At 53.4% G+C, this 12,590-nt stretch overlaps 2 protein-coding genes across 2 annotated transcripts; one reads left to right on the top strand and one right to left on the bottom strand.

The window, feature by feature from the left end:
* Window positions 1–4,101: 4,101 nt before the first annotated feature.
* On the top strand, window positions 4,102–6,201 carry GCG54_00003371 (Transcriptional regulator RPN4; the record flags this gene model as incomplete). Its single annotated transcript, XM_045403444.1, has 2 exons — window positions 4,102–4,951; window positions 5,021–6,201. The coding sequence occupies 2 exons, from the start codon at window positions 4,102–4,104 to the stop codon at window positions 6,199–6,201; spliced, it is 2,031 nt and encodes a 676-aa protein (XP_045259632.1).
* Window positions 6,202–7,551: 1,350 nt separating this feature from the next.
* On the bottom strand, window positions 7,552–12,387 carry GCG54_00003370 (Pentafunctional AROM polypeptide; the record flags this gene model as incomplete). Its single annotated transcript, XM_045403443.1, has 2 exons — window positions 7,552–7,635; window positions 7,705–12,387. Coding segments are annotated over 2 exons (4,767 nt in total), but the record flags the coding sequence as incomplete, so codon positions are not given.
* Window positions 12,388–12,590: the final 203 nt, after the last annotated feature.

Raw genomic sequence — 12,590 nt, 5'->3', positions numbered from 1 at the left:
GGTGCGAATATCGATGCCCCCAACTCGAAAATTTATAGCATGGGAAAGCCGAAGACCAGAACGTACCAGACCTGCAGGCCCGAACTCTTGGCTGCATGACAGAAGTGAAGGATCGAGAGTCCCCCACTCCGTAGTAGTACTTTTAAGGACCTACGGCGGCCATCTTGTCTGTCGTCTTCCCTTTAGGCTCTGACACAGTGACACCTGCAGCGCCAAGCGTACTATGGATGATTCCTTGCACTAGGTATGGATCAATCAACGACGGCACTGCATCACTATCGGCAATGGCTCCATGAGTCTGCGTGTACGGTGACTGATCTGGATTGCTGCGTTGGCGGAAACAATCCGGCGCGGCGGACATGTCATCAGATGGAAAATGCATATGTTTAGCTTGCATCGTCTACGCGGAGGGTAAAAAGAAAAGAAAAAAAAGAGCATGGTACGCGAGTCATCCAGACCAGGGCTCACATCTAAATCACGATCAGTGATAGTTATGAATCGCAATTTGATCAACCGATGTGGAAGTTAGGAGGCTTTGCTACGGAAACTTGAAGTGCAAATGCAGCCCTTACCGGCGCGCACCAAGGACTGAACATCTACGGTCCGTTGCATGTAAGTTCCTACTTCTGACTTCAACCGTGGCAGTGGGGTCCAACAAACGCCGTCTGCCAACATGGCTAGACCGGCCGACCGACCTAGTGACCCACATCACCACCGGCTGCCGACGGTCGAGACCGCTGTGAGGTCTCTCCGGCCGATCACTCTGCATTCTTAGTGCTCACAAACCGGCAAGGCTGTGATACGACGGATCGTAACAAGAACGTGTGTCAAGAACGCAGCCCAACGATGAGGATGACTCACTCGAGTGGCCGCTACCTAAGACTTACTATGGTACGCAGCAAAGCATCAACCCCTAGCCGGCGGCAACGCAGAGAGTATGCGTCCGCGTGACAGCTTGTTCACAGTGACTCCCCGAATCGAACGCATTAGGCCGGCTTCTCAGCGGAAAAACTACGGATGAGATTGAAGTCGTTCAGGAAGCCTACGTCAAGCTCAGCCTGCGTCCGCTCGGTCGGGGTTACCAGAGCCACAATACGGCAACTAGTAAGGGTAGATCACCCGACAAGTAAGTGTGGCTGAATATACCAGATCCCTGGGTAGGGGCACGGATACCCTGCACTCAGCAGGTCTTGGGTTGCCTCGGGAAAGTTATCCGTATCCTGCGCGGAAACAAGGCGCTGAGGATGAGCTTTTGTTGCCCCCGGGAAGGTGAATTCGGGCGGCTTGCGTCAATCGTTCACATGCTTGGCAGAAATTTTTCCAGAGGTTGGGGAATGCCAGGAAGCATGAGGTGAGTTGGACACGACGGACTATTGACCGACAGACGGCGACGGCGACGGCGACGGCGGGAGACACCGGGCACCTCACCTTAGCCACAGGTACCCCATTTGCTACCTAGGTAGGGCAGCTAATGGTCCCGGACCAGGCCACTCAAGCCACCCCAAAAGCAACACACCAACACACCACCACACCACCTGGCCCAATGACGATGGTTAGTCGAACACCAATAATGAGCCAATTGTGGTATGAGTAATGTGCACCCAAAGCGCGACAGAAGATGAAAAAAGAAACTCAAGGATCTTGCATCAGGAAGTCAGCAAAAAGGGCGGGAGGACGAATCATCAAGAACGATGCTTTGCGAACCCCGTCGGATACTCTTCGAGAGCCTTTAATCGTATTCAAAAGTCGCTCAACGGATGACGAAGCAGAGGGTCGCGCGGAGAACTCCTAAGCCCGATGTTCGTGCGTAAGGCAAAACGAACGGTTGGAGGCCTGTGGACGGAGTCCGGACAGGCCAGCCGGGGACGACGAGGTGGTTATGTAAGCCACAAGGGTCTCGAGGACAGATCCCGAGCCTCTGCCGAGGCACGGGCAAAGCGCATCTGCTCATGTGCGCAGGGCTTGCACTTGACCCTTTCAAAACCCCGAGGTGAGGTGGGTGTAGGGGAACCCATCAAGAGCCCAGGTAACCAACTTTTTTTTCTTTACGGGAATGGAGCCTTGGCTACTGTTGAGCATGCCACGAGGTAGTGTGCAGCTGGTAGAACGGTTATTGGCGTCGGACCTGCACACTGCATTTCAAGTGGAAAGTCACCTTTACTGATGGGTTCATGGCTTGCTTCGGCTGGTGCGTCCTGGCCTGGACCCTCAGCGCATTACGCTCAGCCACAAAAATGTTCTGCTATTACTTGGCGGGGAAACGTTACCACGGAGCGGCCTTTGCCCCGCCGATGCAGCCACAGACACAGAGCAACAATCCAGCGTGGCCTGGGCCGCTCTCGGCCCGTAGTCGCTTTTCATGGCATCTAAGTACGGATAAGGCACCTAAACAGATAGCGAGCAGCAAAAGCGATTGGCGCAGCGAGCGTGGTCGCGATTTGCTCTCCACATCACCGTCCCGGCCTCAGCCAGCTAAACTGCGTCAGACAGCAGCCCAGCTAGGCAGGGTTGCCTTGGTGCAGCAAGTCAGCTTCGATTGCGTGCAAACATTCAACAGACCCCTACTACCCTCAGGTGCGGCGGAGAGCATGTCGGTATCCAGTCGACAGCGTAAGGCACGGCAAAGTACGTATGTGGTGAACTCGCAGAGCTGAGGTGTAGGGCAGCGTGAGTACCTGCAGTATGACCGCGGCGGAGGGTGGGCCCACTCCTCCAAACATTCCAGCACCAGTGCATCGATTCCACCTCCCGTCCATGCCCATCTTTGACTACTGCGTACCTACGCAGTACTCATGCTGTGAGGGTGTGCCGCCGAGGTGTCAGTGCACAGCGACCTTACGTCACTCCACCTGGCAGCGACGGGATGATCGATGGATGCCCCTATCGCTGAAATGGAGTCACCTACGTCTTGATCGCTGGCCCAAGCAGAACCGGAGTGTTTCCGACGCAATCGCAGGTCTAGAAGGTCATTTCGACAACGTTTCCCCTACCTGTGTGCCCGGTGCCCCAAGATCAGGTAAGGTGTCCCAGATAAGTTGGCTAGAATTGATACTGTAGCGAGGACCAAGTGCGATTGAGAACTACGCAGAAGCTTCAGAGCGTAGCGATCATGTGATATGACCAATTTCATGTCATCTGTCACTGCCGCCGGCGCTGGTTACATGCCGCAACTTTGCCCATAGCCATTCACGCTCGGTTATATGAGTCAACCTGTATCGAACAGGTCCTGCGTGATATCAGGCCAGAAATCGGCTCCATCAAGCTCCTTTTCCGTCTGTCTCCATCATTAGCAGTCCGGCAGAGTTGGTAAGAATGAAAAGAAACGTCAAGTAGAAGACCTTCGCACTTCAAATCTGTCGGCAATATGGCCTACTTAGTAGAAGTCGCATGTCATCGTAAGCCGTATATTTTATTGGTGAAAAAAATCATCATAAGCCGACTTGCTCAGCACAAATTACTGAACGTCAGACAACCTTACACTCTCTTTGGTGGTGCTCGACATGGTGGAGGGTGAAAAGTCAAAACAGGCAGGACCGTCATCGGTCTTGGGTATTCCCCGAATTTCCAAACGAAGTGTTGGTCATCCATCCTAAGGTGGGAAGCGAGGAACGGAGATAGAGGGGGGGGAAGAAAAAAAAAAAAAAAAAGCATCCCCCCCTCCTTCCCGTCACTTTCTGCATCATCCCCACGCACCCTGGTCCCGATCGCTATTACCCTTGCACCCTGCTCCCCTGATGATGCTCCCTCTCTGGGCATCAGTCCAAGCCTCGGGTGTCCAGCCGGTACCTCCGCTCCGCTTTCCAAGCAAGTCAGAGACGGTACGTACATATTATTCCACCATGTCTAAGCCCGGCGGGTTATTGCATGCCTCAACCATGTTCACTAACATCCCCACAACGGTACGTATACACTGCCTTACCTCACTCAGTCGCTAGTCGGCATGGGCCTGCAAGCCCACTACCAAGCCCATACGTAGGATGTGCAGCTAAGAACCTGCTCGATGCGCATTTAGTCTTCCATATAAGCCGCCGTCCCTCCAGCGTTTGCCACCTCTGCCCTTTACTTCAACAAATCTACAATATCTTTCTGAATAAACACATCATGCTGTTAACCCGACCCGCTACTGCGCAACCTCCTCAGCAACAACGCTTTTATCGTAACCAGCCACAGCCACACCATCAGCCTCAAGGTCACCACTTCTACCCTCACCCACTTGACTTTGACAACGACACCAACCCAGACGACTCGACAAAGGACATTAACATTTCGAGTATATCTTCCTCGCCTCTCTCGACTCAGTCGTTCACGTCTCAGCACTATTCACTCGGGACGCACCCGTCCTCCTCGTTTCCCAACTTTGACTCCTCTCATCTTGCTGTCCCAAGAAGAGCGGCGCCCGCCTCTGCAGTTTTCGGCGATTCACCTGCAAGCGTCGACTTGAGCAACCCCAGCCAACTTTCACAAGACCTGATGCAGTCCGACGCCTGGGTTCTTGCAAACCAGTACAACACCAAGCCTGTTGGTCGATTCTCCCACCAACGGGAGTCATCGCTGTCGTCACTGGGTTCTGCTGGTCCTGCGTCGCCCTTTAGCCACAACACATCGAACCCCCACATTGCAGTCACTGATTCTACTCCCGACGGCCTCTACGACATGCAAAGTCAGGAAAGCAACTCGTTCTATCAGCTGGCCAAGGCCATGCCATCTCACGACAATGTTTACCCCAACTACAACGGTCTTGCCGCGATACCCTCTGACATGAGTGGGTACACTTCGGCGCTCAATGTACAGAGGCCTAGGTCCGATCGCAGCGGCCTTTTGCCCGCACCCGAGCTTTCCGTGGCAGGCAGCAGCAGGTCACACCCAAATTCTGTGGCAAGCTCGGTAGCTGGTGACTCACCTGCAACGCCATCCGCAGGCGATCACGAAGATGATAGAAGACGCAAAGCTGGTAAGGCCATCCCATCCTATTTTTGCCAATTTCCGTACATCAGCTCACATTTTTTTTTGAACGACACAGTTTTCAACAACGTGCCCAAGTTGGACCGCACAATGACAGACATCTACAACGACGAACTCTACAGTCCCAACTTCACTATTACATCAGCGTCGCCGGCCCACAGCCAAATGGCAATGTCACCCAATAACGACGTCTTTGCTCAACGGCTGAACGCTGCCAACAATCAACATCTCAGTGCTGCGCAATCTCCAGCCTCGAGTGGTTCTCGAGACCGGTCACCGTTTCGCCAAGGCTCGCCACTTGCACCCGTTGCAAGCCATGAGTTTGGTGCAAATCTGGTAGGGTCCCGCCTGAGATTCAACTCTGCACACCAAATGAGGGAGCAGAAGAAGGTCGAGAGGGATGCGCAGATCTTGAGACAGCAACTATCCATGAAGTCTGAACCAGAGACGCCCAAAACGATATCGCCTAAAGACGCCATGTTGGAGTTTCATGATGCGGAGGGGGATGATTCTTTCCCGTTGTTTCCCTCCCAGGATGCGGCGGACTTTGATGATCTCGCCAAGTCGGCGGTCCCCCAAGACCACAGTGGCACGTACGCGAGAACGGCTATGCCAAGTGCTGCTGCTTTCCCGTACGTGGCGATGCAATTCCCCAACGGCGTCCAAATACCTCAACAATATCCTTTCATCGCACACTCACGACAATCACACGAGCAAACAACGCGCTTGAGCTCAGCCGAGTCCAGTTCAGGAACGTCTGAAGGAACATCTAGTTCCACTGGTGGTCCTCCGGTCAAGCCAGCTGGCGCCGCCGCCGATGGTGGTACATATACCTGTACCTATCATGGTTGTACGTTGCGTTTCGAGACGCCTGCACTCCTGCAAAAGCACAAGCGCGAGGGCCACAGGCAAACGCAAACTCTCGGCGGTCCTCGAAGAGCTGATACTAGCGTTGCGCCCTCACCAAACAGTTTGCTCAATAGCCAGGCAGGCCCACACCGATGTGATCGGATCAATCCTAGTACTGGTAAACCATGCCATACCATCTTCTCGAGACCCTACGACCTCACCCGCCACGAAGATACCATTCACAACGCGCGAAAACAGAAAGTTCGTTGCAACCTGTGCACAGAAGAAAAGACCTTCAGCCGCGCGGACGCCCTCACAAGACATTACCGTGTTTGCCATCCCGATGTCGAATTTCCTGGGAAACACCGCAGACGTGGACAACAAGTATGAGCGGGTGATTGTGGTGCATGCCGACACATTTGCGATGGCCACTTGAGGTGGAGCGACTGCAAAAGTGGCTGCGCGACGATGGGCAATTGATAGGGCTATGTCGTGGCTGCGGAAACACTATTCGATAGGGCGTCACGAACCCCAAAGCATGCGAGATGATGTTAAGCAACGTCAACCCAATCCTAATCCGTCGAACAATCTTGGATGCTGTTACCAAGGATCGTCCTCGAAGCTGTTGGAATGAGTGGGGTTTGCGGAGACTACGGTGGGGATTCAGGGTCCTCTCACTGCAGTAAGGGTCGCGCAGTATGACATCACAATGGTCTGTGCGGCGCGACCCTGACGATCTGGATGTTCCACAATGACATCATTCACATGGACAATCCTGCGCCTATCCATGCGACCCGCCGCTCCGACCTCCCACCTCCGCTCGACGACATCATCATCAGGCTTGGCATGATCACTTATTTACGCTAAGAGCAATTGTCTCACTCGCGAGGCGACTTGAGCATGAGCGTCAGCATCATTACAAGCGGCGTGGATGTGGACCCCATGGTTCCGCCCATGGGTCCGTCAGCGATCGTCTGCACCCAATCGGCATTCCCACAGCGATTTCGCTACCGCCGGTATCACTCCATTTCTTTTTTCCTCATTTTTGCGGCACAATGTATGATAGTACAGAGGTGAGAAGCATTGAGTTCAGAAAAGTGTGTGGTCGATTGTCGATACGGGCCATTGGCAGAGCGTCGATGCTGTACATTATCTAGGATTTCCTTCTTGACTGGATTGTTTTTTTGGTTCACAGCGCTACCGTCATGCGTAACGATTTTCTGTATACCTTATTATTCCACATGTGACGTTATGGACTAGACAAAACTACATTGAGAGCTATTAAACAGCAACTTCGGGGCAGAATGGGGAATATATGTCTTGGGAAAATATAATATAGAGCATGTTTATCGCAAACCGTTGTGTATCTGACACATTTCCAGTGCTGCAAACCACTACCTTGGACTAAGTGAGTAAGTCTACAGTAACGACGTCCGAGTTTGCTGAGGAAGGCAGTGAATGCTAACCAATCCAGACTCAAATGGCAAAGAATTTAGGTACGTGCACATGATTTGCTGTCTTCGCCAATTTGGTTGCAACATGCGTGCCAACGGTTTCAATATTCCACCTGTGTCTATTCTACCACACGTCTAGTATGAATCGTGGTCAAATCGAAATATCGAAATACCAGATAACCCGCGCATGTTGCCTCTCCCGCCTGCCAGGCCAGTGGACGAAGACATAGCGGCTCTGCTTTTACCGGAGAAACCATCCCTTCTGTGATTCTTCCATTCACCACCGTCATGCCTCGGTCTTGCTTGATTCACCAAGTACGGCTTCCCGAGCGGTTTCATACTGGGGAACGATATCGGTCCATCTTTGGAACTGTAATTAGAGTCAGTCTAGGCCTTCATTTCGATCATCATTGCCACACTGGGATAGAAGAATGCGTACCTGATACCATCCCTGGGCTGCGAGTACTTCAAGGCCTGGAATAGTCGTCCATCCAGCATCCTCGGCAAGTTGCATCAACGGGGTATGGCGAGGCTGATACGCCATTTCGAGAAGAACGCGAGTCACATCACCTACGTTCTCGTGGCGAAGTATTGCCATGAGTGTCTCTCGAAGCGACGGGTCAACTGGCTTGTCAGCGGGAATCGTGCTGACTACAACAGTAGGTGACGATGCCAGCTTGGGTACTTGGTCAGCACTCTTTAATGCTTCGATGCGGAACTCAGGAGGGAATGAGGCTTTGAGGGTCTCAAGGCCGTTGGTGTTGCGCGCAAGTGCGTAAATGGGCCCGAAGCCCAGCGAGTGCAAGGCGAAAATGGCCGCTCTCGTCGTCCCACCAGAACCAATTACCATGGCAGCATGTTGGGCCCCTGAGGATGAGCGAGCAGTCGTCCCCTCCGATTGGAGAGCGTAAACCATCCCTAACCAGTCAGTATTATCGCCGACAAGCTTGGCCCCAGCCTGGCCGCTGCCAGACACTGGGATGATGGTATTGACAGCTCCAATAACCCGAGCAGCTTCCGAAACCTCGTCAATTTCGTTCATGATATCTAGCTTAAGAGGAATTGTGACAGATGCGCCGCCGAAATCTGGAGCACGAATGATGTCACGTACATCGGCGGCGACATCGGTCTCCTTCCGCCAATACTTGTGCGGTAGACCGACCAGGTCGAAAAGCGAGTTATGCAGTGCGGGAGATCTCGATGCTGAGATAGGTTTGCCAAACAGGTAGAAAGACTTGGGATCGATGCCCCCTAGGAGCGACAACGCCTTCCGTATCTCGGCGGCCGATAGTTGTCCCGGAGCGGCCTTGAAGGGCAAGCCGGGATGCGAAACTGGGGTAAGACAGCCATTCAGAACACGGCTCAATTTGCCGGCACTCCCCATATTGAGCGCAATAATGGGCGTCCTGTGGGAAGCGAGCATCTCCGACTTGAAGCGTGCCAAGTCGTAATTATCCTCAAGGCTTTGGGCAGTGCCAACCAATTTGATAACGTCTCCCCATTGAAGAGCTTTGTTGTAGAACGGAGTCCAAGAGCCGTTTTTCCAGGAAAGGGTACCGTGGGGATCATGGTGTGATGCGATTATGCGGGAACATCCTTTACTTTCCACCACGGCCTGGATGACCTTCTCTGGAAGGGTCATCTCAACGTCGATGAACTCCACGCCCATGCGGCTAGCCTTTTGGTACAGCTCAAGCCCTTGATCACACGCATCATCCGGGAATTTGCCTCCCTGGGCCATTGTTCGCAGGGTGAAGATGATAGGCACATCGGCGACGGATCTGAGAAGTGCCACTTGATGAGCTACGAATTCTGGGGAATAGTCTTGCAGCAAGTCGGCGCGAAGCTCCACCGCATCTGACCCGACAATGACAGTCGGGATCAGAGCCAAAGATGATGCGACCTCCGGCACGGTAAGTGATACAAAGAAGCTGAGGTGCTTGGATAACGCCCGTGTCACCTGGCTGTTCTCGCCACACAAGGCCATGACGAAACGACGGAAGTCCAATGGAGGCTCGCGGGTAGCCACGGTGCCAGGAGGATGAGGGCTGAAGTATTCGAAATTGCTGCAGTCATCGAAGAAAGGCTTACGGCGATAGTAAACATCCTCGATGTCTTCTCTGTAGGCCGGCCTTGTCTTGTCCAGAAGAAGGTAATCGACAACTTCCTTGGTGTTGCGGTGGACCAACAGAACGATGCCTCCATTCTTGCGATGAGCGATGAGAAGTTTGCGAGCCTCGGGAGTCTCTACAATGCCACCACCGCAAGAGAAGATGCGACCGTGCCCCTGCTTCTCCATGACGTCCCGGAGAAGATCCACTTCGTCTTTTCTGAACCCCTCCCAACCCCTGGAGCCCCTGATCATTTCAGGAATGGTCATACCAGCACGTCTCTCTAACTCCTCATCAAGGTCGATGAAGGCCCTCTTCAACGTATCAGCCATCCATCTGCCTGCGGTAGTCTTACCGGCACCACGCATGCCAATGATAAACACCGACTTGTTTTTGTGAGAATTGGTGTGAGAGACAATCGGTTCTGTCTTGGGATGCTGATCGACACCGTCCAATCTGACGCTGAAGTACTGGGACATAGTATCCCACCAACCTGGCCATGTCTTGCCAGTGCAGTCTCTCTCGAGGATAGTCACCGGCGTTGGCGACACAGTCGACAACACACCGAAACTCATGGCAACGCGGTGATCGTCGTAGCAGAACACACCTTCCGTAGGCTCCTGGAGCTTCTGGTAGGACCGCCCAGTAATAATGATGCCGTCGTCGAACTCATCCGTCTCAACGCCAAACTTGGCTAACTGTTCACGCATGGCCCCAATGCGATTGCACTCCTTGACGCGCTGGTTGGCGATTCCACTGATCTTGGTGGTTCCAGAGGCCACAGCAGCGAGAACAGACGCCGTGAGGAAGGCATCAGTCATTGGCTCCATGTCAACGTGCTCGATTGCCTTGAGGGTACCAATTGCCGGTCCCGTAACAGTAGTGGAGGTGCCAGTTTGCTCAACTGCGCAACCCATAGGTTTGAGCACGTCAACGGCGAAGCGAGAGTCTCCCTGCAGCGACTCTGAGCCAATGTTGGGTACGGTGCAGGTGGTTCCGGTGATCGCGGCGATGGCCAGAGGATAAGTTGCAGAGCTCGCGTCACTCTCGACGACGTACTCGGCCGGGTTCTGGTAGACTGCTCTCGGGATGTGATAGGTGTTGGGTTCCTCGCCCGATCTGATCACATCAACGCCAAAAGTCCGCATCATGGCGATGGTCATGTCGATATAGGGCTGAGAAATTGGCTTTCCGCCTACAAGCCGTAACGTAACGGGGCTTTTGGCGTACGGGGCAGCCATGAGAATGGATGAAACGTATTGCGACGATATTGTAGCTGCCAGTTCAATGACGCCGCCCTCGAGTCCGCCAGCTGCATCGACTTGCAAGGGAAGACTCTTTTCCTGGCCCAGGTATTTTATCCCCAAACCGTTAGCTCGTAGGGCATCGACAAGAGGTCCGATCGGGCGAACCTTCATGCGGGCGTTCCCAGTCAGTACTGTTGACAAAACGTCGGAAGGGTTACACAAGGCCACAACAGTAGTTAGGAAACGAGACGCAGTGCCGGCATTGCCCAAGTACAGTGCTTCTTTGCTGGCGTTGAGCTTGCCACCCTTGCCCTCCACAGCCAGAACTTCGCCCGCCTCTTCCCAGACATAGGTTGCACCGCCGAGCTTTGAAATAGCAGACAGCATATACTCAGTGTCATCAGAATGCAGCAAGTTTTTGATGCGGCAAGTCCCCTGGCCCAGAGCAGCGAGGACGAGAGCGCGGTTCGAGATGCTCTTGGAGCCAGGAGGGGTCACCGTGGTATTGTGAGATTGAGGTACGCCAGGGAATACGCGGGTCGCCGGTGACAGGACAACCCTTATAGCACTATCCTCAACCACGCTGGCCTTCTGCTCGTAGGTTTTGCCGATAGCCGACAATAGCACGATCTTCTTGTTTGCTCCATCATTCTTCTTGTCCACGGCCATTTTGTCCAATAGAACGTCCACGGGACACTTCTTACCCGCTGTCAACTTCACGATCCGCTTGTCGTGTAGATTGGTAGGCAGATCGTAGCTAGCAATGCATTTGACCAGCCGGGCCACTGCGCCAGGCCGAAGGACGCCGAGGAAGCGAGCCAACTCGGCCTCTTTGACCATGCCAATGGCGACAGCTTCGCCGTGTAGGAGTTGGGGAGTAAGCAAAGCCTCAAAGGCATGTCCGATAGAATGTCCAAAGTTGAGCAAGTTGCGAAGACCTCCTTCTCTTTCGTCGCTGGAAACCACTTGGGCTTTGACTCGGGCAGAGCCCAGCACGATCCGCTTAAGTATATCTCGGATGGGTGCAAGCCTTTGTGAAGGCTCGGCATTCGACTTGATTGCGGTGAGAATGATGGATGCGTTGGCTTCAAGTGCTGCGAATTCGTCCTCGTCCCAGATCGCGGCGGTTTTAATGACCTCAGCCATGCCGTTGATGAACTCTCGTTTCGGCAATGTCTCGAGAAATGCTAGGTCAATGTAGATTCGGAAGGGTTGCCAGAAAGCCCCAATGAGGTTCTTTCCCATGGGCGTGTCAATCGCAGTCTTGCCACCGATGGATGAGTCAACCATTGAGAGCAAAGTCGTCGGCACCTGGACAAATCGAATGCCGCGCATGAAAGTTGCCGCAACGTAGCCTATCATGTCTCCAATCACTCCACCTCCAAGCGCAATGATGACCGTGTCTCTTGTGCATTTTTGCGACAGCATCCAATCCTCGATGGCGGCTTTCGTTTGACGGCTCTTCGAAACCTCTCCTGGCGGAATGGCGAAGGTGAGCAACCGCGTAGTCGCTGGGGAAGCCGCATTGAACACTTTTTGGAATGGTGGAACGTAAGTGTCGAAGATGTTTGTGTCGGTAATCAAGACATATGTTGACGTCTTGAGGTTCTGGAGTAGGTCATGAGTCACAAAGTCGAGCCAGATGCCGTGGTCGACAGTGATGTCGTCTTTGCCTAGGATGGTTATGCGGGTAGGGTCTGACCCAGATCCCGAGCCATTGACCAGTCCCATGATCAAAAGCAAGTGCGACGTGTTCACACTGGGCTCTGGTGCATCGATTCGTGCCGGTCAATTCTTTGCGCTGTTGATTGAGAAATTGAAAGCTGACGTTGGCGTGGGTAGGAATTATTTTTCTGGGGAACATAAAGAGGGGGAGGGGCAACCGACGCGCCTATACCGGAGCCCTGAAAAGTATGACTCTTCTCATCCGGTCACAATTGGCTAGTCAGTTGTCTAACGTCGGCCCC

This window comes from Colletotrichum gloeosporioides (assembly GCF_011800055.1).
Source record: "Colletotrichum gloeosporioides strain Lc1 chromosome Unknown consensus_74, whole genome shotgun sequence".
In the NCBI taxonomy this organism is placed as follows: domain Eukaryota; kingdom Fungi; phylum Ascomycota; class Sordariomycetes; order Glomerellales; family Glomerellaceae; genus Colletotrichum; species Colletotrichum gloeosporioides.
Note: the sequence above shows the minus strand (reverse complement) of the source record. Positions and strands in the feature narration are given on the sequence as shown.